The following is a 12,695-nucleotide window of genomic DNA, read 5'->3' as shown; positions in this document are numbered from 1 at the left end:
AGGGGTAGAAGTCTTTTGGTGATTTAATTGCTAAAAAGTTAATTTTACTTTACTATGTGGATGGACCCAAATCAACCCTCTTTTAAAACTTCCAAAACGACGTACAGTATGTTTTTTAGATGGCTTGGTTGGAGGTCTTTACCTATGTCCATGAAGCAAAATGTGCAACGTTCATTTGAATTGACATCCTGGTACACTCTTCATTTGCTTTCTAATGATCCCTCTGTAATTTTTGCTGATGGACTTTGTTTGTATGTATATTGCATTGAGAAGCATGTTTTTCTGCTTATGAGATTAGCTCACTTTTTTACTCTAGCAGGTTTATCTCTTCTTACGAAACTGAGGCTGATTATGTGATTATACTAGTTAAAGGAAATCTCCCAAAGTGAATTGTAAAGTAAAATTTCCCTCTTGGACAAGTATCCTTGGAACAGCCCATTAAGACTCTTGTTCAGGGGACAACTCTTGATATTTCAGATTTCTCCTTCGTTTTTCTTCGCAATACTGGTTACCACTTTTAATAAGGAGGTAAGTCACCCCAATGAGTACACAGACATCAATAAAATTTTGACAGAAGGTCTAAGCTTTCCCCAGCCTGTTCTGTTGTATGGATTGGGAAGGGTAAGTGGAAGGTGCCCCAGTTCAGGGCTACAATAGTTCGTTAGTGGCCCATTGTTTAGTGATTTGGTATGGTGAATCCCTGAATACCCTTGCAGGGCACTTGTACTGGTGCCAGATTTTCACCTGAGATGATCATAAAGGATAATGATCTTTAGCCTTCTGTTTGGTTTTCACTACAACTGTATAAAGTAGAGTTTCAAAAAATATAATTGTTTGAAAAGAACATGTGATTTGGTATGACAACAAAAAACATTACATAAGCTTTTGTATGTTCTGTGTCCTATTTCTATTTGATAATTTCTATCCCTCCATCAGAACATTAGGCATTTCCTACTGAGCTTTTCTTTCTTCATTGTGAGCTTTCCAGGAATCAAGGAACAAGGACAGAGCTCAAAATTCTTAAGCCTCACTTTCCATTCCAGCTTACTATTTTAAGACCTGCTTACCTAATGATTACATGCTGGAATGTACTGCAAAAGTTCTCACGTAACTTCCATACTACAGGAAAAAAACTATACTGCTGTAAAATTTCAAGTTAATAACAGAGTGAACCTCAAAGTCCACTTTTCAGTCAGAGCACAGCAGAGCGCTGCCTGTTTACAGCTGCACACTTTCTTTCATGTACGAAGATGTCTGGTGTTGGCATGAAATGTATGAAGCAAATCCCATACCCCAGCCTAAGAGCTTATTCTAAAATATCAGGACAGCTGAAGCTGAAATATGACGCTGTGATCGTCGGAGGAGGTAACCATTTTTGTGGAATGTAACTTTTATACTGTATGGTGCTGTATCTACTGTCCTAAATATATGTGTGGATAGCTTAGAATAGTTGACTGCTTTCTCTTACAGAAATGCATGCAGAGAATATATGTTACAGGAATTATTTGCATCTAGTTGCTAGGATTGCAAAATCCTACAGTAGTATTGATAAATGTAGTGTTTTAATAATAACAAGCTCTGCATATGTAACAAACTGATCTGCAGTATAGTTTTTTTTTGTTTTTTTTTTTGCAGGGGTCTATTTCCTATTGTTTCATATATTTGTGCGTATTTTATTAATCTTGTAATGCCCATATATCTTGTCTTTGTACACCACTTAAGAATAAAGCATACTAGCTCTAAATAAATCAAGACTGGTAAAAGATAAAGGCATTGATTGTAAACTAAACTGCAGGAAGACAGATGAAGACCCAATCTTGGGCCTCAACTACATGTAGCTGCTGCTTTTCTGCTTTTCAGCATGAATTTAGTTTTTTCCTTTTTTTTTTCCTGCTTCCACTATATTTTAAACAGCCTTATTTTTTAAGTCACATTTACACTTTTAGGAATGAAATAGGTTTGATATTTGGGACACCAAATTGTTTCCTTCTTTTCTAGGACCTCTGATTTTCCAAATTGTCACTCGAAATTATTGTTTTAAGTAGTAGTACACAAAAATGAGAATTCTACAGACAACTTGCTTAACTCCTGCTGAGCAGCCTGTTCTGTTTTATGAAGAAAGAAAGATGAGTGGTAGGCATCCTGCTTATTAGGAAAACAATAGTGTGATTAGGGAGCAGTCATCTAGCATATCGAATCACTAAACAATACCATATGGCCACTAATCAGACCCTAGATTTTCTAAGACCATCATGAGAGATCGACTTGATATTTAGTGTCTATACTGAGCAAAACTGTAGCTTAGTTTACAAAATGATTCTACAGTCAGTAAATTATTAGTAACATACAGATTAGAGAAGTCATGCTTGAATCATAGGATTGTCATAGTTTAGCATAAACAAATCTAACATGATGCAGGAGGCAATGATTTCTGCAAGTTAGAGGCTGGCAGCATGGGCTAGCAGTCATTGTACAAAAGGAAACCTCCTTATGTACAGCATTCCTCATTTTTTCAATTGCTTGGAGTATAATTTATTTGATGCCTAATTCATAATTGAATGTGATGATGCTAACTTTCTTGATATAGAGGGCCTTAAGTATGCCCCTGACATGAGTAAAAGGCTGCACCTTTTTTAATGAATGTAATGCTACAGAAACTGTATACTCTGCAAACTGCAAAGACTGCATACATGCAATTTGAAATGGTCAAAGTCTATAGGTAACTGCAACAAGCTGTAGGGATTGCTGGAGATTGTGGATGGGATTCAGGATACCTTGAGTCTGTGTGTAGACTGGCAACTGGAACAGGTGTTCGCATGTGACTGGCACTTTGCACCCACACCACTGCACTGTCTTGTAAAGCGTTTAAACATTACACAGTGGGCAGCAGCTGGTGGTACAAAACCTCCTACTGCCACCCCATTTATCCTTTATGGGTGGCCATTGGTGAGACTCTACATTTAGCGGGTACCTGCAAGTCCTGTTCAGGATTGTGAGGAAGCAGTAACTGAACTGTGACCTCACTGCTAGTTTAAACATAGCCCCATAGACTGGAAACACATTGCATAATATTTCAATTTGATTCAAAATCAATGTTTCTGCATGTGTCAAGTTTTATAGGTAGGATTATTTTTTTGAAAAATGGGAAAAAAACATAAAAATGTAAGATATAAATAGTACAGAAAAAGTAATCCAGTCTGAAGAATATTTTTCTTTGCTGGTGTGAGTAATAAATGGTTAAGAATACCAAAAACTATCAAGGGCTACAGGTTATGCGCCAGTACTTTAAAAAATAACTTTTGTTGTCCATAATGTTTTTCATTTTTTAATAATTTTTCCCTTCTATAATGGTAAATTAGGAAGAACCACTTCTTGTCTATAGCCAGCTTTACCAACGGATGTCTGTATAAACTGTTCAAAGGAGACAATGACTTTCCAGACAGTACTAATCTCGCTGCAATTACCCTTACGTTAAACTATATTGATTGTAATGTGTGCTCTAATTTAGGGTCATTGGCCTTTTGATTTAAAAGTGTCTTATTGTAAAGGTATGGCTATATGTGCAACAATGTAAAGTGACAGAGTTATCTACTCCAGGTCATCATCCCTGGTGGTTTTCTTTAGCAGACATATGGCTTTAGATCACCTTGGAGCACAGATTTAAACAGTAATGCTGTTTCTTTCTAATAGCCTTATATATAAGTTAAGATTAGTCATAGATCAATGCTTGGAGCCTCTTGGTGTGTGTGGTTTTTTTGGAGAAGACCTTTGGTTGATCTTAGTTACTATATTTTTCTGCACAGAGCCTGTGCCTAGATTAAAGTATTTGACTGTCACAGCAGGAGTTACATTGTACAAAGATATTGGAGCCTGGGGGTAGCAAAGGCACATGGATATCAGGAGCAAGAATATTGTATAATTCCAGTTATGAAATATTCTCATGTTACATTTGCATTCCAATTTCTAATTTGTTCACCATTCACTGGTTATGTTATATTAGATGGTGTTTTTATCAGGTGATGTACTGATGTGTATTTCAGAATATGATAAAAAAAAACTCTAGAAGTGTTATTTCTTTTTTATAATTGCAGTATTACAGTCAGGACTGAACTATCTATTTCAGTAGCATCACAGACCGTTTGAGGTGCTCTCCTTGGGCTAATGTTTCTGTTACTGAAATGTTGCAAATACAATTAGCCACTGCTACATTTTTATCTCTTTTATCTTGTACATTTGTTTCTTTGGAGGAACCTTTAAAACTGAACTCTAGGCAAATGAGAAAAAAAAAAACATTGACAGCTCCCCCTGCCCCACTATACTGCAATGGTTAATTTCTTATTTTTTCCAGAGGCTACTGGGGTATAGGGTCATATATTACCTTCCAGACTTCCATTACCTCTATACAATCAGGCCAACAAAGTTGTTGTTCTTTGTCACTAAACCTGTATTTGTCCTGCAATGTACATGGGGATTTTAAAGACTTTGGCAACTGGCTTGTCTGCACTCTGTCCCTGCCGCTACAGTTGACAATCAAAAATCCGGCCATCGATAATCCGGTTCCTTCAGTTTTCCGGCATGAATTTCTGATCACATTTTCTATACAGGGACTGCAGTACACTGTTTGCCCACTTATGTTTTGATGGCGCTATTCTGCAGAAACAGCTGTTAGGTCTTGCTTGCTACACTAAATACACATTGAGACGTCCCTGCTGCCTGCTCCCTGGAACTGTGCCAGATGTCCGAGGGTGCTGCGAGAGAAAGGCTGGCCTGTGTGTGGAGGTAGGTTTATTCTTAAAAAATCCGGAATTTTTGAAAATCTCGCACTCCTCAGATCCGGAGGTTGCCAGATTTTTGATTGTCAACTGTATTTGAACGAGAGGTAACTTTTTACCATATTCATTACTCCCTACCGTAAAAGCAAAAAACAAGCAGGTAACCCTCATGTGATGACCTTTATAATAATAATAATTTTTTCTTTTCTTCTATTACAGGACACAATGGTTTAGTGGCGGTGAGTTTTATTACTCTATTGCTTTGAAATAATCAGTTTACCTTGATCAGATGTTTAACTGCTTACACATGACGGATTAGCTACAGGGCATTCAGAAAACTATTTGCTGACTACATTAAAACATGCAATGTAAGGAATAATTATTAAACAAGGATTTGATAAAGAACTTACGGTAAGCATACAGTAATTCATTAACTGTTTACCGTGACTCCATGTAAACATTTCTATAAATTGCTCTTAAAAGCAACATATTACAGCGTATCTACGGCAAATCCAATTCTAGAATTGACAACTTTTATGAAATTTAATTTTTTTTACCTTTATCTGGGTTTAGTTTTGTTTGATAAATGAATACTGGAGATAGGTACTAACTGGTCTAGAAGGCAGTTTTGAGAACCATGACTTGCCTCTCTTATTAACATACAATGTACAGTCTATAAATGTAAATCTGCTGTGAACTGTGTTAAACATTTGATTTTTATCAAAACCTGTTTTTCATTAAATACTTTATTTAAGACCCAGTGATAATATTGGCTGCTCTATGCAATGCAGGGAGCTTCCAGTATGTGGGAGGGGGATCCAGGGTACTGAATCTATTTAATATACAGTGATGTGTAATATGTTGGCACTATATAAATCCTGTTTATTGATAATAATAGCTCTTCCAAAACATCACAGCCCCTGCATCAATACTTTTTTCAGCAGCCTTAAGTCTTCATTCAATCGGCCACATGGTTCTTAGTATAAGTTACAGTATTCTAATATAAAAATGCATGCAATGAGAGACATGTATGTTCCTAGACAGACTGAATTTGCATGCAGACCACCTAGATACACCTAGATTAGGTGTAATGCAGAGACCATGACTGAAACAGCTGAAGTCCAGTGAATGAAGTGGTTGGCCAGGGGAGGGTCAGGCTGGGGAGAGAAGGGTTAGATGATACTGGACATCCTCCAACAAGGAAATGCAGAGCTTTCTATCTAAAGGTCTGTAGCTTCTAATGCACAGGGTGAGAAGCTCAAAGTGTGGAGTGAAATCAATAAAAGCCACTTCAGGAGTGAAACCTATACACAAGGTTTAAAGTTCACACTTACATTTTACTATTCTTCCTGTTATTGTGACTCTCCTTTGCAAAGAAAAAAAAAATCAGATTCTGTTTTTTGCCTTTTTATAGGCAGCTTATTTGCAGAAATCTGGACTAAATGCTGTGGTTCTAGAAAGAAGACATGTTATTGGAGGAGCAGCAGTTACAGAAGAGATCATTCCAGGTAAATTCCCTCTCATCAGTATTATTTTGTTATTCTCTGATAAAACATTAAATGTTTTTAGAAGCACAACATTGCTGATTGTAATTGAAATGTTCTCAGAGTTATGAAGGATTGGTAAGAACAGGTCTATTTTTGAAAATATACTTATGTTGGCTATATAAGGAACCTGAGAGTTATTAATTTAAGTGTTTGCAGAGGCGAAATTGTAAACAGGATTGTTTTCCCGGTATTGACCCTGAATGAATACAGAACTACAGTGTATTCACTGTGCAAAGTTAAATTTCACTTTTTTTAAAAAAAAAAAGAAAAAGCAGGATTTTGCCTGCATATAAATAGTTGATTCTTTTCCTATTTAAAGTGAAACTTCCCATTGCAGAAAAAAATCACTTAGATGGTTAAAGGAGTTAAAGTTGTGCTGACACTGATGATCTAAACATTTGCAACCAAAAATTCTGTTTTAAATTCTTTGCACATGATTCGGTGTTATTTCCAAGGAGAATTATTACTGTGTTTTATATTATTCACAAAGATAAGTAGAAATTCCTTTGAAGATGACAGAGTTCTGCTGCTTTTGTAAATCAACCCCATTGTTTATATTGTGTACTCCATTTATATGCAAAGTTCCTAGTATTCCTAGTATTCAATCTCTTGTGCCGTTTCATCATTGTAACTCCGGCAAAGCTATTTTACCATTTTTCTGGACTCAGATGCTAAATTTTTTGACAGCCAAGTTTGTGATCATCTTTGGTCAAAATTTAAATCTGTACAGCTGTCCCCTGAAATTGTTTATTAATCCACCATGCCGAATTACTAAACAACCAACAAATTAGCAACTGCTATTGTAATCTATTGAGGGAGTATGCTGCAGGGTGTCTCCTGCTTGTCCTTCCCCCTCATACAGCTAACAATTCTAATGTTGGTGCAAACAATCTCTAAAGATCTTTTCAAGTGACAAATGTTGCAAATCTGTGTAGTGTTTTCAGCTTTTATTGCTTTCTGTGTATCCCTTAATGAGGTTTGTCCTCACATTTATCCTCCTAATCATTGTAGGTGGTGCAAGCAAATCCAAAACCTGAAAATGCTACTCCACCTACTCTATTACTAAAGTAAGAAAAATGTTTTTTTTGTCCCCAATGGGAAGACAAAAATGGCAACAGACACACAACATTTCTAACCTGCACTCCTCAAAGCTTAAACAAAATAAAATAGTTGTAGATTGAACTCTTTAAATAGCCATGATTCTGTATAGCTTTCAGGTGCATTTAAATCCATGCACACCCTCTAGCCACATTGGTTGTAAATAATATTACTACACACTCTATCAAAATTTTGCAACAGTCAAGGTATTAGAAAATACCTTTTTTTACATTTTTTTTCCAGCCAGGTCACATAATTGTTCCCCGTGTCCCCTGCTTTGTATAGTATGCACCTTCTTCATTTATAAAGTTCTATGCTGACTTTTTTTAAAGCCTAATTACTAATGAATCAGTGTGCCTCCTCCTGAGTTGTTGTCTTGATTTATCTAGGTTTTAAATTCTCCAGAGCATCCTATCTGCTCAGTCTCCTGAGACCACAGATTTATAAAGATCTGGAACTCAAGGTAAGGTTTGTTTCTGTTTTATAAGGAACTTATCCATAGAGAAATTTGGAAGTGGCCACTGCTGATTTGCTTTTGATGGTGAACGCTTTGTTGTTGCAAACCAATACTTTACTCCTTTATGAGTATGGTACCTCTTGTTGCATCTTCATTCTCAATGACAACAGTAAGTAAGCATAAGTGAGAGTGACAGTCCAACAGCTTCCATCTTGTAAAAAAAAAGATTGGAAACCTTTGAAACTCATGTTCTGAGATTAGAGGGGGCTGTGTTTTTAATGATAGCTAGAGAGACATGTAAATTAGAAAGTTATGTTATTGCTATACAGGTTGTTCTGTCTTTGTTCAAATTAAATCACTGTTGTGAATTGAATCATGCTATTTAACCAGATTTTGCAATGTTGTAACATTTCTGTTTTCAGGAATCGGCAACAGAGCTACATTATTAAATATCAAATGAGTTGATGCTTCCTAATTTTCTTTGTAATGTGTGAATTTGTGTGTAAGTCATGTACTGAGTGCCCTCAGGTCAACTTCCTCTTCCAATTCACAATTTAAATAATTTAGATATTTGCTGCTCATAAGAACCAGCAGTCAACTTCAGCCTTGTTATAGATGTGCAAGCTGAGAATTGGAACTTAATGGGAGAATATAATAAACCATATTTTATTGTATGTATAATTACAGTATATGAAAAGTTTTTCAAATAATCCTCTTGTAACAGTATCACAAATGTGATTTTTATCATTATTACCAAACATAAAAAATGCAGGTTAGATTTTACAGAAACCAATTTATAGCTTTTGCAAAACTGTAGCATCAACAGCACAGATGAGGTGCAATGCAGAGAAAACTTGTCTGCGGAAACCTTATTTATATTATTTATTTGTTGGCCAATTGAATGAAAGGAGTGTTTTTTTGACTGCATGGGGTTTTGCACAGATTATTTACTAAAGCAGACCTAAAGTTAAGAAGCCATCACAACACCTGGCTGCTGTCATAAAAAATAAAATCTGATATATGTATCAAATATTATCAGATGCACTGAATATATGTCTCAACAAAAAACTAAGCCAACTAAAGCAGAACTAAACCCATGGATACTCACCTGTGCCTGTTCCAATGGAGGTGCCACCATCTTTTCCCTTCTTTCCTTCTGTATCCTGAGCTTAGGCCATCTCAACTGGCTGGGCCAGGATGACATAAGCAGGATTTCATTTATTCTGGGCACACACAAGGGAAGCCAGAATTGCTGGGTATGCATGACAACAAATGCTGATCTGGGCATGCTCAGCTCAAATTTACTCTCTTTTTATGAGGAAGTACGCAAACAGGTAGACGGTGGAATAGCAGTTGATATAGTGTACTTGTAGCTTGCTAAAACATTTGACACAGTATGGCACAGACGGTTAATATGCAAGTTGGGGTCTATAGGTTTAGAAAATTAAATCTGTAAATGGATAGAGAACTGTCTTAAAGACCGCATCCAGAGTTGTAATTAATTATTAATACTCTGAATGGTCTAAGGTTATGAGTGGTGTACCCCAGGGTTCAGTGTTGGGACCCTTACTGTTTAACATCTTTATAAATGATATAGAGTTTGGGATTAAAAGTACAATTTCTGTGTTTGCAGATGACACCAAACTATGTAATGGAATAAGGTCCATACAGGATGTCTATAATCTACAAGCAGACCTGGATGTACTGTTTGATTGGCAGCCAAGTGGCAAATGACATTTATTATAGATAAATGTAAAGTTATGTACTTGGGGGCTAACAACATGCATGCTTCATACTGTCTAGGAGGAATACCTTTGGGGGGGGTCAGAAATGGAAAAAGATCTGGGGGTTCCGGTAGATCATAGACTTAATAACAGCATGCAATGCCAAGCTGCAATATCTAAAGCTAGCAAAGTACTTTCTTGTATTAAAAGAGGAATATACTGCAGAGATTGAGACATAATCTTCCCCCTGTACGCTTTGTATGGTCAGTGCTTTATTGCTTTATTGGTCAGACCACATCTGGAATATGCAGTCCAGTTTTGGGCACCAGATCACAAAAAGGACATTGTGGAATTGGAGAGAGTGCAGAGAAGGGCCACTAAACTAATAAAAGGAATGGAGGAGCACAGCTATGAGGAGAGATTAGCTGAACTGAATCTATTCTCCCTTGAGAAGAGACGTATAAGGGGGGATATGATCACCCTCTATAAATATATAAATGGTCCATAATGAAAACTCTCTTTCCAAATATTCACTTTAAGGTCATTACAAAGGACAAGTGGGGGGGGTTTGCTTCTGGAAGAAAAAAAGTTAGTAAGGTCTGTGAAAATAGTAGTAGTAGAAAATTGTGTAGTTGCACACAATTTGCAGCTGGTTTGACGCAGCAACAATGGATGTTAGATTTGACTTCCATTCACTCCAAAATCACATTTCTATCTAGTGCTAAGCCCCGATGAAGTAGCATTCTTCTGGCCAAAACCCTTCTAGCGCTGTCTGTCATCAAATTTATATGGAACAAGTCTCAGTTTGAACATGGGTATTTGGGGAAACTCTTGGGATTGCCTAAGCAGACTCCCTAACATTAGGGAATGATTGCAGTCATCCAACTTTTATTTGGTACTTCACAGTTCTTGCTTCTATAACCAACAGTTTCTAAATATTACTCTAACTATCTTCTTAACTATTGCCACCCAGAGTAACCAAATTTAAGCAGGCCAAATTTTTATGCTTGTGACATGCTTGCTGGGTTCTTTTGGTTCCTAGAATATGAACATCTACAGCTGCATACCTTTGCTAACTAAATGCACAAGAGTGTTTCTTGGCCACCAGTACATAAATAATAAGCAAACTATCATACTCTTTTGGGATTTATTTCCTTTTTCTGTTTTAGCTTTTACCTTTCATTAGTCTCCCTCTTTCTCTCCAGAAACATGGATTAAAAATTTATTTTCGGGACCCCCATTCATTTACTCCATTGTTAGAAAGTCGAAATGGACATCCACCACGATCTCTGCTTCTAGGAGCAGATATGGTAAAGAACCAGCAGCAGATAGCACAATTTTCTAAGAAAGATGCAGAGGTAAGTGGACAAATATACATATGTTGTATTATGGATTGTAAAATAATAGCTTTTTCTTACAGAAAAAATTAAATTACAGATTTATATTCCTGCAAAGTGGCAACTCTAAAGCCATCACAGCTATTTGAGGCCACAGCAAGCAGGACCCATCAATGCCTCACTCTTTAGTCTCTTAGTCTTTAGTCCTTACATTGCTATAAATTGTAGTGATTGTTCCACTTGCCCTAACTCTCCTAATATTTACAGTATCTACAGACTCTGTTCTCACAATATTCTTTAAGCTGGGTGGGAGGAAGCTGTAGGTGGATGGCGTATTGTGTACTGTGTACTCTTGTGTAACCACCAAAAAACAGCCGGGTGGTGCGCCTCACTAAAAAAGGCTGGGGAGAACACAGAGAATCTTAGCATGATTTAGGAATGCACAAATAAAAAAAAATTCAGTTTAGGGTTTCTTATGTCTTGCCTTGCCTTGTCCTGCCTGCTTTTAATTTATCCTAAATCATGTACAGCCAGTATGTCTAAGATGTGGAAATAGACTTTTTGATATAGCAGCACAAGCATGGATTCCATTCACTCTTTAGCTTAGCTATAAGCAGAGTGACAATACAATAATTTCAAAAAAGGTATTTAAACTTTCAGCCTTTCTTTTGCTCTATTAGAAAAACAAAAAAGTTTCAATATTCTGTTTTGCAGCTTCTGCAGTTTTGAGGAATATTTTTACAACTAGTTTTCAAACCGAATTCTAAGACAAAAATATCTCTGCCATAGTGTTTGCAGAATTAAAGGGCCTGGATAAGGCTGTTAGTAATTGTGTTGCTGCCGAATGCCAGCTTTTTATTTCTGATCCAGGCCTGGAGTGTCCCAGAAGGAATGGGTGGGTTAGGCACTCCTCTCTTTCTCCAGCCTGGAAAATGAGGATATCTCTGGTGCATCTGGACTCTGATATTTAAAAGACCACCTGCCTTTGAGACAGGAAAGTTGCGAGGCCAGGTGTGTCAGCTGCAAAGGCTGTGTGAAACTTGTGGGACCAGAGCCAGGAGGCTAAATTTTGCGTATTTTTGTCATGTTGCGAATGAGATTGAATTTGATTCTCTATGAGGAAAAATCCTGGATTTTTTTTTGTGTGTTAGAAGGAGCAAGTCCATCTGACATTAATCTTCCCCTATATATATTTATTTATATTGCTTGCAGATAGTAATAGATAATTCTCTTTTGTCACACATTTACTGTTTCAAAACAAACATTTTAGGGATGAGATCAATGAAAACTAGAAGGAAGCTATAGAGGTTGATCACCAAAGATGACTTCTCAGAAGGTTTCTTCCTTGGCATTTATTTTGAAAAGGCTGTGGTCTAGGACTAACAAAACACTGCTTTTACAAAGAGTATTTCACTGGGATTACAATCTTGGTATTATGCTTTCCTGCCAAGTCTTCAAGTTACAAAGGAAAATATACCAAAACATTGTTAGCTCAACATAAACTTTAATAATGTTCATACTAGCTGTTTTTTATGTCACTTGCTGTTCGTGGTTTTACAATAATTTGACATTAACCTTGTCTATATGTTGTTGGTTTGGTAAGAACCAGCATTTGATGGAAGTTCCCCTTTTTAAGAGTTTGAACCCAAAATTGTACCTCCACAGTTTTGTTGGTTGTACAGAAATTTGCATTACACAGTTGTTTACTAAACTACCACAATTTGTGTAGAAAAAAGACATCAAATTTTGATATGAGTCAT

The 12,695-nt window shown here is 36.6% G+C and overlaps 1 protein-coding gene across 1 annotated transcript in view; it reads left to right on the top strand.

Moving 5' to 3' along the window:
• The first annotated feature begins 923 nt into the window (after nucleotides 1-923).
• The window catches only part of PYROXD2 (pyridine nucleotide-disulphide oxidoreductase domain 2), a 38,449-nt gene continuing 26,677 nt past the window's right edge, over nucleotides 924-12,695 (top strand). Inside the window, exons 1-5 of the mRNA XM_072424831.1 lie at nucleotides 924-1,365; nucleotides 4,992-5,011; nucleotides 6,187-6,280; nucleotides 7,807-7,880; nucleotides 10,804-10,956. Coding sequence (XP_072280932.1) covers nucleotides 1,251-1,365; nucleotides 4,992-5,011; nucleotides 6,187-6,280; nucleotides 7,807-7,880; nucleotides 10,804-10,956 — 456 coding nt within the window. The 5' untranslated portion in view covers nucleotides 924-1,250. The remainder of the gene's footprint in view (nucleotides 1,366-4,991; nucleotides 5,012-6,186; nucleotides 6,281-7,806; nucleotides 7,881-10,803; nucleotides 10,957-12,695) is intronic.

This window comes from Pyxicephalus adspersus, chromosome 10, assembly GCF_032062135.1.
Source record: "Pyxicephalus adspersus chromosome 10, UCB_Pads_2.0, whole genome shotgun sequence".
Taxonomy (NCBI): Eukaryota; Metazoa; Chordata; class Amphibia; order Anura; family Pyxicephalidae; genus Pyxicephalus; species Pyxicephalus adspersus.
This window is presented reverse-complemented; position numbering and strand designations above follow the sequence as displayed.